This window comes from Carcharhinus amblyrhynchos, chromosome 35, assembly GCF_965287045.1.
Source record: "Carcharhinus amblyrhynchos chromosome 35, sCarAmb.v2.hapA, whole genome shotgun sequence".
NCBI lineage: Eukaryota > Metazoa > Chordata > Chondrichthyes > Carcharhiniformes > Carcharhinidae > Carcharhinus > Carcharhinus amblyrhynchos.
Window position 1 is genome coordinate 5,755,483 of NC_137358.1, and position 19,513 is coordinate 5,774,995.

Here is a 19,513-nt window from a genome sequence, read left to right on the forward strand (position 1 = left end):
ATGTGCTTGTACAACGTCAACAACATCAGCAGGAAGTCTCTCGTGGTCCTTACTCCCTTCTCTGCCACCTTCTGTGTTTCCAGTGGGGGGATGGATAACACTCAGACAGTGGACACCTGGTAGGTGTAAGAGGCACCTCCCTCATATTCTGAGCAAGCATGACATCATCTAAAAGCTCACATCTCCCTTGATGGATGATATTGAGATAGGGGAGGGAATGAAGGCGGGAACCAAGAACAGAGACATGCAAAAACATGGAAAAAAACCCCACCAGAGTGAGTGAATCGAGCATCGGGGGCTTTTAGAGAGTTTGACCACTCCTTACTCAACATGTTTCAAAGAGTTAGATTTATTATTGTCACATGTATTAGCATACAGTGAAAAGTATCGTTTCTTGCACGCTATACAGGCAAAACATACCGTTCATAGAGAAGGAGACAAGAGGGTGCAGGATGTAGTGTTACAGTCATACTTTGGGTGTAGAGAAAGATCAACTTAATCTTAAACTCAAGATTGGGTGGCACTTTGGCACAGTGGTTAGCACTGCTGCCTCACAGTGCCTCGGGCCCGGGTTCGATTCCTGGCTTGAGTCACTGCCTATGTGGAGTTTGATGTTCTCCCCGTGTCTGTGTGGCCTTTCTCCGGGTGCTCCGGTTTCCTCACACAGTCCAAAGATGTGCAGGTTTGGCCATGCTAAATTGTCCCTTACTGTTAGGGGGATTAGCAGGGTAAATGCATGAGTTTATGGGGATAGGGCTTGGACGGGTTTGTGGTCGGTGCAGACTTGATGGGCTGAATGGCCTCCTTCTGCATTGTAGGGGTTCTATGATTTCCTTCTCTATGAATGGTATGCTTTGTCTGTATAGTGCTCAAGAAACGATACTTTTCACTGTACGCTAATACAATAATAAATCAAATGAAAGTTGGGATTAAGGAGTGATCAATCTCTCTGAAAGCCCCTCGATGCTTGATTCACTCACTCTGGTGAGTTTGTTCCATGTTTTTGCATGTCTGTGTTCTTGGTTCCCGCCTTCATTCCCTCCCCTACCTCATTATCATCCAGCAAGGGAGATGTCAGCTTTTAGGTGATGTCATGTTTGCTCGGAATACGAGGGAGGCGCCTCTTACACCTACCTGTAAAAGCGGAGAGTGTCCACTGCCCGAGTGTAATTCCACCCTCCCACCCTGACCCCCACAGCCCTGCCGCCAAACGATACCTGGCCTTTCACAGCGAGGGCGATTCCGACACCCCACAGAGTAAGTAAACCTTTGTCTAAGGAATCAAGGTCATTTATTGTAGGATCGACACAGGTACACAGGTCTGGTTGGAGACTGGGAAATTCTCCTCAACATAAAGAAAGTTGAGTGGGTTTTGATTTGATTTATTATTGTTACATGTATTAACATACAGTGAGAAGTATTGTTTCTTGCGCGCTTTATACAGACAGAGCATACCATTCATTGAGAAGGAAAGGAGAGAGTGCAGAATGTGGTGTTATAGTCATAGCGAGGGTGGAGAGAAAGATTGACTTAATGCGGGGTAGGTCCATTCAAAAGTCTGACAGCAGCAGGGAAGAAGCTGCTCTTGAATCGACTGGTACGTGACCTCAGACTTTTGTATCGTTTTCCCGACGGAAGAAGGTGGAAGAGAGAATGTCCGGGGTGCGTGGGGTCCTTAATTATGCTGGCTGCTTTGCCGAGTTAGACGGAAGTTAGACGGAGTCAATGGATGGGAGGCTGGTTTGTGTGATGGATTGGGCTTCATTCACAGCATTTTGTAGTTTCTTGCGGTCTCGGGCAGAGCAGGAGCCCATACCAAGCTGTGATACAACCGGAGAGAATGCTTTCTATGGTGCATATGTAAAAGTTGAAGAGAGTCGCAGCTGATATGTTAAATTTCCTTTTTAATAGAAGTGTACAAGATACTGTGTTTAAGTCAGGTTGACAAAAAAAAAAGCTGGTTCCACTGGGGTTAGTCTAGTTTCTGTACTTCTATCAAAGGGGGGAGCCAATGGCCTAGTGGTATTATTGCTAGACTATTAATCCAGAAACGCAACAAATGTTCTGGGGACCGGGGTTCAAATCCCACCACGGCAGATGGTGGAATTTAAATTGAATAAAAATGATCTGGAATTAAGAATCTACTGATGACTGTGAAACCATTGTCGGAAAAAACCCATCTGGTTCACGAATGTCCTTTAGGGAAGAGAATCTGCCATCCTTACCCGGTCTGGCCTACATGTGACTCCAGAGCCACAGCAATGTGGTTGACTCTCAATCATCCTCCTGAGTTAGGCCATAAATGCAGGCCAGCCAGTCATGACCATGTCCCATGAATGAATAAAAAAAAGAAATTATAAAGCTCTTGGGGGCTAAAGAATTCAAAGGATATGGGGGGGGTGTCAGGATATTGAATTTGATGATCAGCCATGATCATAATGAATGGCAGAGCAAGCTTGAAGGGCTGAATGGCCTCCTTCCACTTCTAGTTTAAGCTACGGGGATTGGCTGGCAGAAGAGGGCAGGGGAGGTGTTGGCCTAGTGGTATTATCGCTAGACTATTAACCCAGAAACCCAGCCAACATCCTGGGGATGCAGGTTCGAATCCCATCACAGCAGATGATGCAATTTGAATTTCAAAAAAAAAATTTGGAATTACGAATCTATTAATTACCATGAAACCATTGTCAGTTGTCAGAAAATCCCATCTGGTTCACTAATGTCCCTTTAGGGAAGGAAATCTGTCATCCTTACCTGTAATAAAGTCTTTGGAGGCAGAAGTCCCCTCACCAGAATTTCTTTATTTACAATTTCAACAGCGGTACACAGACTGCTGGCTGATTGCAGTCTATCTTCGGGAGTGCAGAGGAACTGACACTCCTGGTTAAATATAAGGAAAAGGAAATTGGCCCATCAATTGACTCCTTAATCAGGGAGTTCATATTCCAATAGGCCAAACTCAATGGCTTGATTGTAAGTCATTACACTTACCCAATCTGGCTTACATGTGACTCCAGAGCCACAGCAATGTGGCTGACTCTCAACTGCCCCCAGGCAACGAGGAATGGGCGATAAATGCTGGCCAGCCAGTGACGCCCATGTCCCACAAAAGAATAAAGTAAAAAGAATAGGTCTGGAAGGAAAAAGCCAGTCTCCGTAATGATGACCAGGAAACTAACAAATCCGGGTCCACTGATATCCCTTTAGGGAAGGAAATCTGCCATCCTTACCCGGTCTGGCCTACATGTGACTCCAGAGCCAGAGCAATGTGGTTGACTCTCAACTGCCCTCTCCCACTCAACTCAAGGGCAACTAGGGATGGGCAATAAATGCTGGCTCAGAGAGCGATGCCCAGGTGCCATGAATGAATAAAAACAAGGACACCCTGTCAGAGAGTCGGTGCTGACTCGATGGGCCAAATGGACTGTAGATAATCTGTGATTCACAACAAGGAAGGGAGGGGGACACAGATTTAAGGTTTGGAGCAAGTGTTGTAGTTGAGGTGAGGGATCAGTAGGGTGGGCAATGTGAGCCTTCTATTCAGTGAGCGTTACTGACCTCGAACTCACTGCCCATGAGATTGGTGGAAGTGGAGATGACCAGTGATTTCAAAATGGCAGCGCCCCTTGCCTCACTGGGAGACTGTAACCTCTCTGTTCAGAAAGGTCAATGTCAAAGATCCAACCTCATCCATTTGGAACAAGTTCTCGCCAGTGTCCCGGGGCCATTGTTCATCAATTATTCAGATACGAGGTACATTCTGCACCCTCTCTTTTCCTACTTGTTTATGTACTCTATGACTGGTATGTTTTGTTTGTATAGTGCTCAAGAAATTTAAGTTTAGTTTATTTGTGTCACAAGTAGGTTGACATGACAATGAAGTTACTGTGAAAATCCCCCTGTTGCCACACTCTGGCACCTGTTCGGATACACTGAGGGAGAATTTAGCATGGCCAATGCATCCTAACCAGTATATCTTTGGGACTGTAGGAGGAAACTGGAGCACCCAGAGGAAACCCACGCAGGCACAGGGAGAACGTGTAGACAGTGACCCAAACCGTGAATTGAATCCGGGTCTCTGTGAGGCAGCAGTGCTAACCACTGTGTCACCGTGCTTTTCACTGTACCATAGAGTCATAGAACCGCCACAGTGCAAAAGGAGGCCATTCGGTCCATCAAGTCTGTACCGACCACAATCCCACCTAAGCCCCACAGCCGTAACTCTACACATTTACCCTGCTAATCTCCCTGATGCGAAGGGGCAATTTAGCATGGCCAATCAACCTAATCCGCATAACTTGAGACTGTGGGAGGAAACCGGAACACTTGGAGGAAATCCACCCAGACACGGGGAGAACGTACAAACTCCACACAGACAGTGGCCTGAGGCCATAATCGAACCTGGCTTCCTAGCGCTGTGAGTCACAGAATCATAGAATTCTTACAGTGCAGAAGGAAGCCATTTGGCCCATCAAGTCTGCACCTATAACAATCCCACCTAGGCCCTATTTGTGAGGCAGCAGTGCTAACCACTGGTGGTAACATAAGGGGATCTTATAGAGACGTACAAGATAATGAAGGGGATGGATAGGGTAGAGGTAGAGAGATTCTTCCCGCTTAGAAAGGACAGCAGGACTAGGGGGCACAGCCTCAAGATAAAGGGGGGGGGGAGGCAGTTTAGATCGGAGTTGAGGAGGAACTTCTTCACTCAAAGGGTGGTGAATCTCTGGAAATCTCTGCCCGTTGAAGTGGTGGAGGCTACCTTGTTGAATATATTTAAGTCACGGCTAGAGAGATTTCTGATAGACAGGGGAATTAAGGGTTATGGGGAGAAAGCTGGAAAGTGGAACTGATCCACTTCAGATCAGCCATGATCTTATTGAATGGCGGGGCAGGCTCGAGGGGCTAGATGGCCTACTCCTGCTCCTATTTCTTATGTTCTTATGTTCACTGTGCCGCCCAATACTGTGTATCCCAATATATGTGACAACAATAAGTCAAATCTACTCAAGATAAAAATTGCAATGTGGAGTGTTCTATCAAGATAATCAAGCAGATTATTACTTTCTGTTTTCTCTATCTTAATCTCTGAAGGCAAGGATTCAGAGGGCTGGCACTGAAGAATAGCAGCAGCGTAATGAGTCCTCTGGGGTATTTGCTCACCGTTACATTGCTGTGTAATCTTCACTCTGCACCCATGGCCCAGTCGGCTGATTACTCCACCCTAACCATGTTCTTCACCATCAACACCACCACCGTCCATTCCACTTTGAGAGCCTCCATCAAACCCCCGGCCAACAAAAGCATGACGCCAGGCCCCACAGAGACTGGCCCCACCAACGCCACTGTCCCTCTCAATGGCTCCTCGAACGCTCAAAGTGAGACGACACTCGATGGCGGAGTCTACACTACCCCCTCGGTGGGGCAAACCCAAACGTCTGCGATCGGAACGGAGAATTCCACGCGGTCGCCCAGTCCAACCGCAGAGCCGCGGCCTACTACTTCCCCTCATGGGCCTGAACACACTCGATCATCCGCTGCCCCATCGCGGAAACCTGGAGTCCCCTCACCTGCGGTGACAGAAACGCTGGAAAGTACCACCCAAGCTTCTTGCGAAAACTCTGCCATCTCAGGTAAAAGAAACCATTTTGGTTTGACGGCCATTGTTTCAAGTTAAGTTGAAAGAAATTGCAATTTTTCAAGTCACAGAAACAGAAAATGCTGGAAACTCTCAGCATCATGAAGAGAGAACAGGGGAATTTTTATAGTTAACACAACATATCAAGACATCTTAGACAAGGTTCGTAGCTCCTTGAAAGTGGAGTCATAGTCGGACAGGGCACTGAAGGCGGCATTTGGCACGCTTTCAAACTGGAGGCCCGTGACCAGCGATGTGCCTCAGGGGTCGGTGCTGGGCCCACTGTCATTTGTCGTTTGTATTAATGATTTGGATGAGAATATAGGAGGCATGGTTAGTAAGTTTGCAGATGACACCAAGATTGGTGGCATAGTGGACAGTGAAGAAGGTTATCTTGGATTGCAACGGGATCTTGATCAATTGGACTAGTGGGCAGATGAATGGAGTTTAATTTAGATAAATGTGAGGTGATGCATTTTGGTTGATCGAACCAGGGCAGGACTTACTCAGTTAATGGTAGGGCGTTGGGGAGAGTTACAGAACAAAGAGATCTAGGGGTACAGGTTCATAGCTCCTTGAAAGTGGAGTCACAGGTGGACAGAGTGGTGAAGAAGGCATTCAGCATGCTTGGTTTCATTGATCAAAACATTGAATACAGGAATTGGGACATCTTGTTGAGGTTGTACAAGACATTAGTAAGGCCACACTTGGAAAATTGTGTAGAGTTCTGGTCACCCTGTTATAGAAAAAATATTATTAAACTAGATAGAGTGCAGAAAAGATTTACTAGGATAGTGTTGGGACTTGATGGTTTGAGTTATAAGGAGAGGTTGGGTAGACTGGGACATTTTTCTCTGGAGTGTAGGAGGCTTGGGGTGATCTTAGAGAGGTCTATAAAGTAATGAGGGACATAGATCAGTTGGATAGTCAATATCTTTTCCCAAAGGTAGGGGAGTCTTAAGCTAGAGAGCATAGGTTTAAGGTGAAAGGGAAGAGATACAAAAGGATCCAAAGGGGCAGAGGGTGGTGAGAGTCTGGAACGAGCTGCAAGAGGTAGTAGCAGAGACAGGTACAATTTTGCCTTTTAAAAAGCATTTGGGTAAGATGGGTATAGAGAGGTATGGGCCAATGTGAGTAACTGGGACTAGCTTAATGGTAAAAACTGGGACAAGGTAGGCCGAAGGGCCTGCTTCCATGTGTAAACCTCTATGACAAGACACTGGGGGCGACACAGTGGTTAGCACAGTGCCAGAGACCTGGGTTCAATTCAGCCTTGGGTCACTGTCTGTGTGGAGGTTGCCCATTCTCCCGTGTCTGTGGGTTTCCTCCAGTGCTATGATTTCCTCCCACACTCCAAAGATGTGCGAGTTAGTGGATTGGCCCTGCTAAATCGCCCCTTACTGTCAGGGGGATTAGCAGGGTAAATACATAGGGTTACAGGGATAGGGCCTGGGTGGGATTGTTACCAGTGCAGACTTGAATAACCTCCTTCTGCACTGAAGGAATTCTATGATTCTAAAATCTATGAATATTAGCCAGGACACTGGGGAGGACTTATTTCAGATAATACTCTTACAATCATCTGGGAGAGAAAATAGGGCCTCAATTTAATGTCACATTCAAAGCATTTCTGGCCCTACAGAGTGAAGGTCGGCCGAGAGTTTGTGGCCAAGTCTCTGGAGCAGGAATTGAACCTGCATCTTGACCAACTCAGAACTAAGAGTGCTACCACAAAGCCAGACGGACTATGACATCAGGACTGGAGTATAAATTCTGTGTGATACAGGAACTGAGCCAGACGCGAGGGGCATTCTCTCACAAATAACAACAGAAAACGTTGGGTTAACTCGCAGGTCTGGGCAACATCTGTGGAGAGAGAGAGGGAAAGAGAGAGAGAGAAAGAGACAGAGAGGGAGAGAGAGAGAAGAACAAAGTTTCTTCTTTCTCTTTAGGTTCCGAAAAAGAATCATCTTTGACTCAAAACGTGGTCCAAATTTCCTGACTCTTCATGCTGGCTGGGGTTGGGGGGGAGGATTTTCTCATTCAGCCGCAGCGCACCCCCATCACGGTTTTCCCACCGACAGTGGTGGGATCGGAAGATCCTGTTGCTAGTGAGGGGCTTCCCACTCCTGAGAAACACAAGGCTTGTAGGCCAGAGAATCTCACCTGTTAACTCTGTTTCTCTCCCTCTTTCTCTCTCTCCACAGATGCTGCCAAACCTGTTAATCTTTTCGAGACATAGAAACATCGAAAGTAGAAGCAGGTGTAGGCCATTCAGCCTTTCGAGCTTGCTCCACCGAAGATGTGGAGGTTAGGTGGATTGGCCACGCTAAATTGTTCCTTAGTGTCCAAAATTGAGCAGGTTAGGTGGATTGGCTGTGTTAAATAGACCCTAAGTGTCCAAAGATGTGCAGGTTAGGAGGAATAACGAGGTAAATACATGCAGTTAGAAACATAGAAATTAGAAACAGGAGGCCATTTGGCCCTTCAAGCCTGCACCACCATTCATTATGGCCATGTCTGATCATCAAATTCAATATCCCGATTTCCCCCCTCCCCACCATATCTTTGACCCTTTTAACACCAAGAGCTAGATCTAATTTCTTCCTAAAATCACGCAATGTTTTAGCCTTAACTGTTTTCTGTGGTTGTGAAGCTCTTTAATGGGGGGATATTGTCCCATGAAGGGTAAGGAGGTTTTAGTTCAGTCAGGCAGCTTGGTCGGTGCAGGCTTGGTGGGCCGAAGGGCCTGTTCCTGTGCTGCAATTTTCTTTGCCCTTTGTTCTTTGAATTCCACAGAATAAAGGACGAGACGTTCTGTTACCCATTAACGCCATAAGATACAGGAGCAGAGCCTCATTGGGTTAATGATTCTCCCTTAGTTTGACAGGTTTATTTGGAATTACGAGCTTTCAGAGCGCTCACCCACGTGATGAAGGAGCAGCACTCCGCAAGCTCGTGATACCAAATAAACCTGTTAGACCTTAACCTGGTGTTGTGAGATTTCTCACTGTGCCCACCCCAGTCCAACACCGGCATCTCCACATTATTTTGACTGCTTGTCGCCATGAGGGGGATGTCTTTTGTCCCATAATTCCAGGATGGCCTGTGTGGACAGGCTGAGCCTGGGAAATCCCAGGATGAGTTTGAGCAGGATTACAAGCCAGCCACTCACCAGAAGGTTGATAATACTTTGACTCGATGAGATAAGTTTTGGTTGATTTTAAACCCAGTTCACCCTTTCCCTGCTTCCTCCCAAATTCTCACAATCACCCTGGACTATTTTTGATGTGATTGGCACCACATCTCTAAACACCCATTCGGTCCACCACCGACGCTCAGTAGCAGCAGTGTGTACTATCTACAAGATACAACTCACCAAAGGTCCTTAGACAGCACCTTCCAGGCCACTCCCATCTAGAAGAACAAGGGCAGCAGACAAATGGGAACACCATCGCCTCCAAGCCATTCACCACCTTGACTTGGAAATATATCGGCCGTTCCTTCGCAGTCGCTGGGTCAAAATCCTGGAATTCCCTCCCTAACGGCACTGTGGGTCAACCCACAGGACGCAGCCTATAGCGATTCAAGAAGGCAGCTCACCACCACCTTCCCAAGGGGCAACTAGGGATGGGCAATAAATGCTGGCCAACCAGCGATGCCCATACCCCACAAATGAATTAAAAAATTTGACTTGATTTATTGTTGTCACATGTATTGGGATCCAGTGAAAAGTATTGTTTCTTGCGCGCTATACAGACAAAGCAGGCCGTTCATAGAGAAGGAAAGGAGAGAGTGCAGGATATAATGTTACAGTCATAGCTAGGGTGTAGAGAAAGATCAACTTAATGTGAGGTAGGTCCATTCAAATCTGATGGCAGCAGGGAAGAAGCTGTTCTTGAGTCAGTTGGTACATGACCTTAGTCTTTGGTATCTTTTTCTTGATGGAAGAGAGATCGTTCAGGATGCGTGAGGTCCTTGATTACGCTGGCTGTTTTTCTGAGGCAGTGGGAAGTGTAGACGGAGACAATGGATGCGAGGCTGGTTTGTTTGATGGAATGGGCTCCGTTCACAACCCTTTATAGAGTTTCAGAGCGGGAGCCACACCAAGCTGTGATACATTCAGGGGAGATGCTTTCTATGGTGCATCTTTAAAAGTTGATGAGTGTCGTAGCGGACATGCCGAATTTCCTTATCTTCCCGAGAAAGTAGAGCCTCTGATGTTAAATTGGAGGATGTCGCCCTGTTGCGTCACAAAGATACTCCTGTGATGCGGAGGTGGGGTGTGTGCGGGGAATGGGGAGCATTGTCACGTCATAGTGAGCGAGCGGCAGTTGAGAGTCAGTTGGGTTCATCGTGAGGGGTAACATTCAGAAAGCCTGTGAAGGGATCAGGCTTTAGGCCTCCAGATATCACAGGACAGAGGTAAATCGGGCACTGTTGAGATTTCAGCTGGTTAGTGTGAGAACGATGTAAGAAAGTCACTAGTAAATTCAATGAGGAGTTCAAATTAATTATCGACCAAAGGTCGCACGGTGGCACAGTGGTTAGCGCTGCTGTCTCACAGCGCCAGGGGCCTGGGTTCGATTCCCGGCTTCGGGTCACTGTCTGAGTAGAGTCAGCACCTTCTCCCCGTGTCTGCGTGGGGTTTCTCCGGGTGCTCCGGTTTCCTCCCGCAGCCCTAAAGACGTGCTGGTTAGGTGGATTGGCCGTGCTAAATTGCCCTTCACATCAGGTGGACTGACTAGAATAAATATGTAGGTTATGAGGTTAAGGCCTGGGTGGGAATTTCGTCGGTCAGGCATGATGGGCCGAAGGGCCTCCTTCTGCACTGTTGGGATTCTATGGTTAAACAGAGGTGAGGAGGATTTATTTTCTTTCAAAGGCTCTGTGGAGCTCTCTTCCCCAAAGAGCAGGGGGAGGTTGGGTCATTGAATTTACCCAAAGCAGACTTGGATAGATTTTTAATAGACAAGGTGGTCAAGGCTGGGTGGCGAGGGGGGTGGTGGCAGGTGGCAGGATGGATTTGAGACCCCCAACCCGATCCTGTGGTACGTGCAACAGGATCGAAGGGATGAGAGGCCAACGTTCCTACAGAATTCAGGAGAAACTCTGTTTGCCAGAGAGTGGGAATGTGGCCATAGGGAGTGAATCATAGAATCCCTACAGTGCAGGAGGAGGCCATCCAGCCCATTGAGTTGGCACCGACCACAAATCCCACCCAGGTCGTATCCCCATAACCCCATGCATTTATCCTAATTGGTCTCCCTGACACTAAGGGGCAATTTAGCATGGCCAATCCAACTAACCTGTTCATCTTTGGACACTAAGGGGCAATTTAGCATGGCCAATCCACCTAACGTGCACATCTTTGGACACTAAGGGGCAATTTAGCATGGCCAATCCACCTAACCTGTTCATCTTTGGACACTAAGGGGCAATTTAGCATGGCCAATCCACCTAACGTGCACATCTTTGGACACTAAGGGGCAATTTAGCATGGTCAATCCAACTAACCCACACATCTTTGGACACTAAGGGGCAATTTAGCATGGCCAATCCACCTAACCTGTTCATCTTTGGACACTAAGGGGCAATTTAGCATGGCCAATCCACCTAACCTGCATATCTTTGGACACTAAGGAGCAATTTAGTATGGTCAATCCATACTAACCAGAATGGCTTTGGACACTAAGAGGCAATTTACCTTGGCCAATCCACCTAACCTGCAGATCTTTGGACACTAAGGGGCAATTTAGCACGGCCAATCCACCTAACCCGCATGTTTCAGACAATGGGAGGTAACCGGAGCACCCGGAGGAAACCCACACAGACACGGGGAGAACGTGCAAACTCCACACAGATACCCTAGGCCAGTATTGACCCCGGCCCCTGTGAGGCAGCAGCACCAACCACTGTGGCACCGTGCTACCCACAATGCGATTTGGGCAACTAAAATTAGGCGGAATCAGGACCGGGAGATGCAAATTTAAAGTTTTTGGACCAGAGATGTAGGCGGCAAATGTGAGGAGGAAAAGAAAATTTTTGTTTACGTAGTTTGTGTAAGAAGCTGAAACTCGTTCCCCATGAGGATAGTGAGGATGAATGATATTGGAAGGAAATTTGATGCGTATTTGAGAGGAATAAACCTTGCAGGGCTATGGGGACTGAGAGGGGGAGTGGGAGTGAGTAGGCTGCTACACAATGCGGGGGAGAAGCAGAGGTAGTGTGGCGTGGGCTCAATAGCCTCATCTGTGACAGAGTGGATCCCTAACTCTACAAGCTTAAGCTTGTTCAACATGAGTGATGGGACACTGCCCCAAGAGAGCTGGTTGACATTGTGCCTCTGCTTTCAGGTGAGGACGACCCTGGGACCAAGAAGAGGAGACAGACCGGGAAAACACTGGGGGTCTTCGTCGGTTTAGCAGTTGTCCTGCTGCTGGTGTTTGGGCTGGTCTACTTGATCTACAACAGGACTCAAAAGGATGACCCCTTCTCACACCAAAGGCTTTACAACAGTGACCCAGGTACAAGATGTGGCAAAATCGGACCTGCTCCTTCAGGCTTTTCTGCTCGGGTTGCCTCAATGGGAGGCAAATGCAAAGTTAGGAAGGCAAATGCAATGTTATCATTCATGTCGAGAGGGCTAGAATACAAGTGCAGGGGTGTACTTCTGAGGCTGTATGAGGCTCTGGTCAGACCCCATTTGGAGTATTGTGAGCAGCTTTGGACCCCATATCTAAGGAAAGATGTGCTGGTCTTGGAAAGGATCCAGAAGAGCTTCACAAGGATGATTCCTGGAATGAAAAGCATGTCATTGAGGATTCTGGGCCTGTACTCGTTGGCGTTTAGAAGGATGAGAGGGAATCTTATTGAAATTTATAGGATACTGCAGGGATAGAGTGGGAATGGAGAAGATGTTTCCACTAGTAGGAAAAACTAGAACCAGAGGGCACAACCTCAGGGTAAAGGGATGATCCTTTAAAACAGAGATGAGGAGTAATTTCTTCAGCCAGAGAGTGGTGAATCTGTGGAACTCTTTGCCGTAGAAGGCTGTGGGGGCCAGGTCGTTGAGTGTCTTTAAGACAGAGATAGACAGGTTCTTGATTGATAAGGGGATCAGGGGTTATGGAGAAAAGGCAGGAGAATGGGGATGAGAAAAATATCAGCCACAATTGAATGGTGGAACAGAATCAATGGGCCGAGTGGCCTAATTCTGCTCCCATGTCTTATGGTCCAATGGCCTCATATTTTGGCCTTGGAGTTGAAGATTAATCTCTGAATAACACCCGGCAAACAAGAAAATTCATGAGAATATTTAAAAAGAAAATGTGTATACATTTTCTCCAAATGGTTTGGAGATGGGATAAAAAGATTGGACCGGCAAACAGGTGTCCATTTGTTTTCCAATTCGCTGAGGGGATTGGTGGGGGGGGCATCAGGTGGATTGGTGTGTCAGGTGACCATTGGGCCAGGGGGGCGAGTGGGGGAGGGCAGAGTGGCAGGAAGCTGGTGGTCATGTGACAAAAGCTTCAGGAAGGCACGCAACCAGAGTTCGCAACCTGGTTACAGACTCCCTTCATTGCACAGTGCAGAGGGAAGATTTAAATTAAAAAAACTTGCAGCGTATTCGAAAAGAACAAGTTACTCCCTCAGTTTCCACATTCCTCTCCACACTTTTTATTACCACCTCACATTTCTCCCAGTGTCCAGGCACAGGAGATTGGATTTGATTTAGATTTGATTTATTATTGTCACATGCGTATTGGGACACAGTGAAAAGTATTGTTTCTTGCACACGACACAGACAGAGCATACTGTTCATAGAGTACACAGGGGAGAAGGAAAGGAGAGGGTATAGAATGTAGTGTTACAGTCATAGCTAAAGAGAAAGATCGACTTAATGCAAGGTAGGTCCGTTCAAAGGTCTAATGGCAGCAGGGAAGAAGCTGTTCTTGAGTCGGTTGGTGCGTGACCTCAGACTTTTGTATCTTTTTCCCTGACAGAAGAAAGTGGAAGAGAGAATGTCTGGGGTGCGTGGGGTCCTTAATTATGCTGGCTGCTTTTTGAAGGCAGCGGGAAGTGTAGACAGAGTCAATGGATGGGAGGCTGGTTTGCGTGATGGATTGGGCTACATTCACGATCTTTTGTAGTTCCTTGCAGCCTTGGGCAGAGCAGGAGCCCATACCAAGCTGTGATACAACCAGAAAGAATGCTTTCTACGGTGCATCTGTAAGAATTAGTGAGAGTTGTAGAGGACAAACTGAAATTCCTTAGCCTCCTGAGAAAGTAAAATTTTTAAAGTTTATTTATTAGTCACAATAAATAATTTATTTATAAATATAAACAGGTTTACATTCACATCGCAATGAAGTTACTGTGAAAATACACTAGCCGCCATACTTCAGCGCTTGTTGGGTACACTGAGGGAGAATTTAACATGGCCAATTCTCCTAACCTGCACATCTTTGGACTGTGGGAGGAAACCGGAGCACGCAGAGGAAACCCACGCAGACATGGGGAGAACATGCAAAATCCACACAGACGGTGACCCGAGGCTGGAATTGAACCCGGGTCCCTGGCACCTTGGGGTAGCAGTGCTAACCACTGTGTCACTGTATCGCCCCACATTGATGGGCTTTCTTAACTATAGTGTCAGCATGGAGGGACCTGGACAGGTTGTTGGTGAACTGGACACCTAGAAACTTGAGGCTGTCGTCCATTTCCACTTCACCACTGTTGGAAGCACCGACCCCTGATGTTTCGTGGAACCTGTGACCCTATCCTACTGGCATCTTGCCCAGTGGCAGCCATCTTGGCCATAGGGTGCTTTGGGGGCCTTAGGCCTTGCTGCTGCCCTACTCTCCTGTAGCCAGGGCAACCACAGTGTCAAAAGTGGGGACATGTTGCCCAGCCCTTCAATAATATTGAATTTCATGTTAGGCGGATGAGAGTCAACGCGGTTGCCGTCCATTCTGATGTGACTGTTCACCCACAGGCCCCGTGGAGTTATACCGCCAGCCACACAACCTTTGCCATCAGTGACCCCATGGTTGCTAAGAGACACTGTCAACTCCACATCTTGGAGTAGCCCGGACAGATGTTGTGTGATCATAAGATGTAGGCATGGTAAGAAATCTCACAACACCAGGTTAAAGTCCAACTGTCTTATTTGGAATCACGCACTGCTCCTTCAGATGACTTTATCCTGGTGTTGTGAGACTTCTCACCCCAGTCCAACGCTGACATCTCCACCTCATAAGACGTAGGGACGGAATTAGTCCATTCGGCCCATCGAGACTGCTCTGCCATTCATTCGATCATGGCTGATATGTTCGTCAACCCCATTCTCCCATCTTTTCTCCCCCTAACCTTTGATCCCCTGACCAATCAAGAACCTGTCTGTAAAACAGGAAATGTCAGCAGGTCTGACCCGGGGAGAGAATAGAGCCAACATTTCGAGTTTGAATAACGCTTTATGGTCCGCTGCTTACTGCCTGCTGCGCCTGCATGCTTACCTTCAGTGACTGGTGTACGCGGACACCCAGATTTCGTTGCACATTCCTTCTCCTAGTTTATGGCCATTCAGACACTAATCTGCCATCCCATTTTTGCTACCAAAGTCAGTTAGGATTGTATTCATAGAATCCCTACTGTACAGAAGGAGGCCATTTGGCCCATTTGACCACAATCCCATCCAGGCCCTTTTCCCACAACCCCACACATTTATCCTGCCAATCTCCTGACACTAGGGTCAATTCAGCATGGCCAACCAACCTAACCAGCATGTCTTTCAGACTGTGGGAGGAAACCCACGCAGATACAGGGAGAATGTGCAAACACAGACAGCTACCTGAGACCGGAATTGAACCGGGGTCCCTGGCGCTGTGAGGCAGCAGTGCTAACCGCTGTGCCATCCCTGGAGTTTGCTGGAGTTCAGGAGAATGAGGGGGGGGTGGAATCTGATAGAAACCAATAAAATTCTAACAGGATGAGACAGGGCTGATGCAGGAAGGATGTTCCCGATGGTGGGGGAGTCCAGAACCAGGGGGTCACAGTCTGAGGATACAGGCTAGATGGTTTAGGACAGAGATGAGGAGAAATTTCTTCACCCAGAGGGTGGTCAGCCTGTGGAATTCATTGCCACAGAAAGTCGTTGAGGACAAAAAAATTGAATGTTTTCAAGAAACAGTTAGATGTAGGGGTGAATGGGATCAAGGAATATGGAGGGAAGGCGGGATCAGGCTATTGAGTTAGATGGTCAGACATGATCTAAATGAATGGTGGAGTAGGCTCGAAGGGCCAAATGGCCTCTTCCTGCTCTAATCTTCTATGTTCCTATATCCTCATAAACCTTGAAATCTTTACTGATGAAAGATCTTTCTATCTCAGCCTTGATGACCCTACCTCTACAGACCTCTGAGGCAAAGAGTTCCACAGATTGGCTCTCCTCCGAGGGAAGGAATTCCTCCTCATCCCTGCCTCCAATACCTCCAAAGAATGGAGTTAGTGACAGCCCACCTGCACAGTGTTCAAAATCACAAGGGCTCAGGATGGATTCAACTGGGAGAAATTAGATGAATTCTTGAGAAACAAGGGGATGAAAGGTTCTGAGGGAAATGCAGGAGGTTACAATTCGATTGGCCATGGTCCTATTGAATGGCAGAACAAGCTTGAGGGGCCAAATGGCCTTTACTCCTGATCCTAATACATGTTTCCTTCCCATTGGTGGAAGGATGGTGAACTAGGGGACATTCATAGAATCCTTACAGTGCAGAAGGAGGCCATTTGGCCCATTGGGACTGCACCAACAACAATCCCACCCAGGACTCATCCCCTTAACCCCTTGCACTTACCCCTGACACTCAGGGGCAACTTAGCTTGGCCAATCCACCTAACCTGCAGGTCTTTCGGACAGTGGGAGGAAACCGAAGCACCCAGAGAAAAACTCACACAGACACGGGGAGAATGTGCAAACTCCGCACAGACAGTGACCCAAGCCGGGAATCGAACCCAGGTCCCTGGCGCTGTGAGGCAGCAGTGCTAACCCACTGTGCCACCGTGCCGTTGCAATGCCGCTGCTTTGAAGTATTAGAATCAAGAGTGACGTAAGGTGAATGACGTTACAGTGAGTGGTTGAGGTTTGGAAGGTGCTGCCTCAGAGGGTGCAGAAGCAGCAGTGTGAGCCGCTGTGCCGCCCCATACGGAGGTAGGATTTGTGCTGCGGGGATAATTTACCGTTCACGACGCTCTGTGCTTTTGCCCCTAGTTCTCAGCCTTGATGTTTCGGTGGAACCTCCAGATCGATTCTACGGGAGCCTGACCTCCGACCTTGGCCGCGAGGGTCAGGGACACCATGTGACGACACAGCGAACCCTGAACCAGTCGGCGGGGGAGACAAAAGACCCGGCTTCCCAGCCGCACGCCCGCGACGAGATTCAGCTCAAACCCATGTCTGAAAGTTCAGTGAAGATATTTCTATAGAATATATTTTACTTTTCTTCCCCACTCGGAAGCAATGATACAAATAAAAGTTATGCTGACAGCTCCGTGGGCAGTGTTTGATGTGACGTGCAGGGAGAACTGAGGCGTGAATTCTATGTCGCTCTCCTGCCTTTTTAAAAATACTTTTTATCCATTCGTAGGACATGGGCATTGCCGGCTGGGCCAGTATTTATTGCCCATCCCTAGTTGCCCTTGGAAGGCAGTTGAGAGTCAACCACATTGCTGTGACTCTGGAGTCACATGTAGGCCAGACCGGGTAAGGATGGCAGATTTCCTCCCCTAAAGGACATCAGTGAACCAGATAGGTTTTTCCAACAGTTGACCCTGGTTTCACGATCACTGGTAGGTTCTTAATTTCAGATTTTTTTTTAAAAAAAATTGAATTTAAATTCCACCATGGCAGGATTTGAATCCAGGTCCCTGGAATATTAGCTGAGTTTCTGGATTAATAGTCTATTGCTAATAAGCACTAGGCCATCTCTTCCCCATGCCTACCTTACCACCAGGTTTCTTCAACTTCCGTTGCAGCTCTCAAGTTCTCAGAAGGTGGAGAGTTCGAGTCCTACTGCAGTGCTGAGGGAGTGCTGCACTATTGGGTGAGACATTAAGCTAAGGCCCCCACCTGTTCTCTCAAGGGAGATGATGGCGTCGTGGTATGGTCACTGGACTATTAATATCCAGAAACTCAACTAATGTTCGGCGGACAATAAGATATAGGAGGTCTTTTTGCCTATCGAATCAGCTCTGCCATTCGATCATAGCTGAGACATTTCTCAACCCAATTCTCTCCCCCTTTTCCTGTAAGTTTTGATTCCCCCTTACCAATCAAGAACCTATCCATGTCTTAAATACACCCAGTGACCTGGCCTCTGCAACCAAAAGAGAAAATGCTGGAAAATTTCAGTAGTTGAGAGTCAACCACATTGCTGTGGCTGTTGTGTCACATGTCGGCTAGACTGGGTAAAGACGGCAGATTTCCTTCCCTAAAGGACATTAGTGAACCAGATGGGATTTTCCAACAATCGACAATGGCTTCACGATCATCAGCGAGATTCTTAATTCCAGATTTTTTTTTTATTGAATTCAAATTCCATCATCAGCCATGGTGGGATTTGACCCGTGGGATTAATTGCCACAGAAGGCTGCAGAGGCCAGGTCAAAAAGGCAAATTACGGCAGATGCTGGAATTTGAAACCGAGAGAAAATGCTGGGAAATCTCAACAGGTCTGGCGGTCATTGTGTGGCAATGAATTCCATAGTTCGAATCCTGCCACGGCAGATGGTGGGATTTGAATTCAATTTAAAAAAATCTGGAATTAAGAATCTACTGATGACCATGAAATCATTGTCGATTGTCAGAAAAACCCAACTGGTTCACCGATGTTGTTTAGGGAAGGAAATCTGCTGTCCTTACTGGTCTGGCCTACGTGTGATTCCAGAACCACAGCAATGTGGTTGACTCTCAACTGCTCAGCCAGCGACAGCCACGTTCCATAAATAAATAAAGGATGTGGGCGATTATGTAACACTGCTGGTTAGGTGCATTGGCCACACTAAATTCTCCCTCAGTGTACATGAATAGGCTCTGGAGTGCGGCGACCTGGGGATTTTCACAGTAACTTCATTGCGGTGTTAATGTAAGCTTACTTGTGACACTAATAAAAATAGATAAACGGTACTCCAGGCATAATCTCACCGATGCTCTCTGTAACTGCAGTCGCATTGCTGGAGCTTGCTATGCACAAAATGGCTGCTGTGTTTCCCACACGGCAAAGGTGGTAACACTTCCAAAGCACTTCACTGGATAAGGGGCGGCACGGTGGCACAGTGGTTAGCACTGCTGCTTCATAGCGCCAGCAGACCTGGGTTCAATTCCTGGCGTGGGTCACTGTCCGCGCGGGATTTACACGTTCTGTCCATGTCTGCGTGTTTCCTCCGGGTGCTCCGGTTTCCTCCCACAGCCCGAAGATGCGCAGGTTAAGTGTGGATTGGTCAGCTAAGTTGCCCTGCGGTGTCAGGGGGAACAAGCTGGGGTAAATACACTGTGATAGGGCCTGTGTGGGATTGTGGTCGGTGCAGACTTGATGGGCCGAATGGCCTCCTTCTGTACTGTAAGAATCCTATGACTCGTTGGCTGTGAAGCACACTTGAGATTGTGGAAGGTGCTATATGAATGCTGATGTTTAATTCCCAGCTTGCAGTTACGTGCTGCTGACACAAGGTGGTGCAAAAGACTCACTCAACTCAAGGCACTTCGTCCCGTTGGAGGAGTTACTCCGAGATTTTAATTTCAGAGTTTATTTTCATTTTCCGGGCTGTCCCTATGATTGCAAATCCCTGACTTCGAGCCGACATAGTGGTGAATAAAAC

At 47.5% G+C, this 19,513-nt stretch overlaps 1 protein-coding gene across 1 annotated transcript; it reads left to right on the forward strand.

Moving 5' to 3' along the window:
• On the forward strand, positions 1–17,122 carry LOC145361521 (uncharacterized). The gene is made up of 4 exons (XM_080217335.1): positions 1–119; positions 5,095–5,633; positions 11,995–12,165; positions 16,908–17,122. Exons 1-4 carry the CDS (start codon positions 1–3, stop codon positions 17,120–17,122), a joined length of 1,044 nt encoding a protein of 347 aa, XP_080073461.1.
• The last annotated feature ends 2,391 nt before the right edge of the window (positions 17,123–19,513 follow it).

Coding starts and splice junctions, on each gene's coding strand:
- LOC145361521 (XM_080217335.1), top strand. CDS start 1: ATGTGCTTGTACAACGTCAACAACATCAGCAGGAAGTCTCTCGTGGTC. Junction 5,634..11,994: donor CGAAAACTCTGCCATCTCAG/GTAAAAGAAACC, acceptor CTCTGCTTTCAG/GTGAGGACGACCCTGGGACC. Junction 12,166..16,907: donor GCTTTACAACAGTGACCCAG/GTACAAGATGTG, acceptor TTTTGCCCCTAG/TTCTCAGCCTTGATGTTTCG.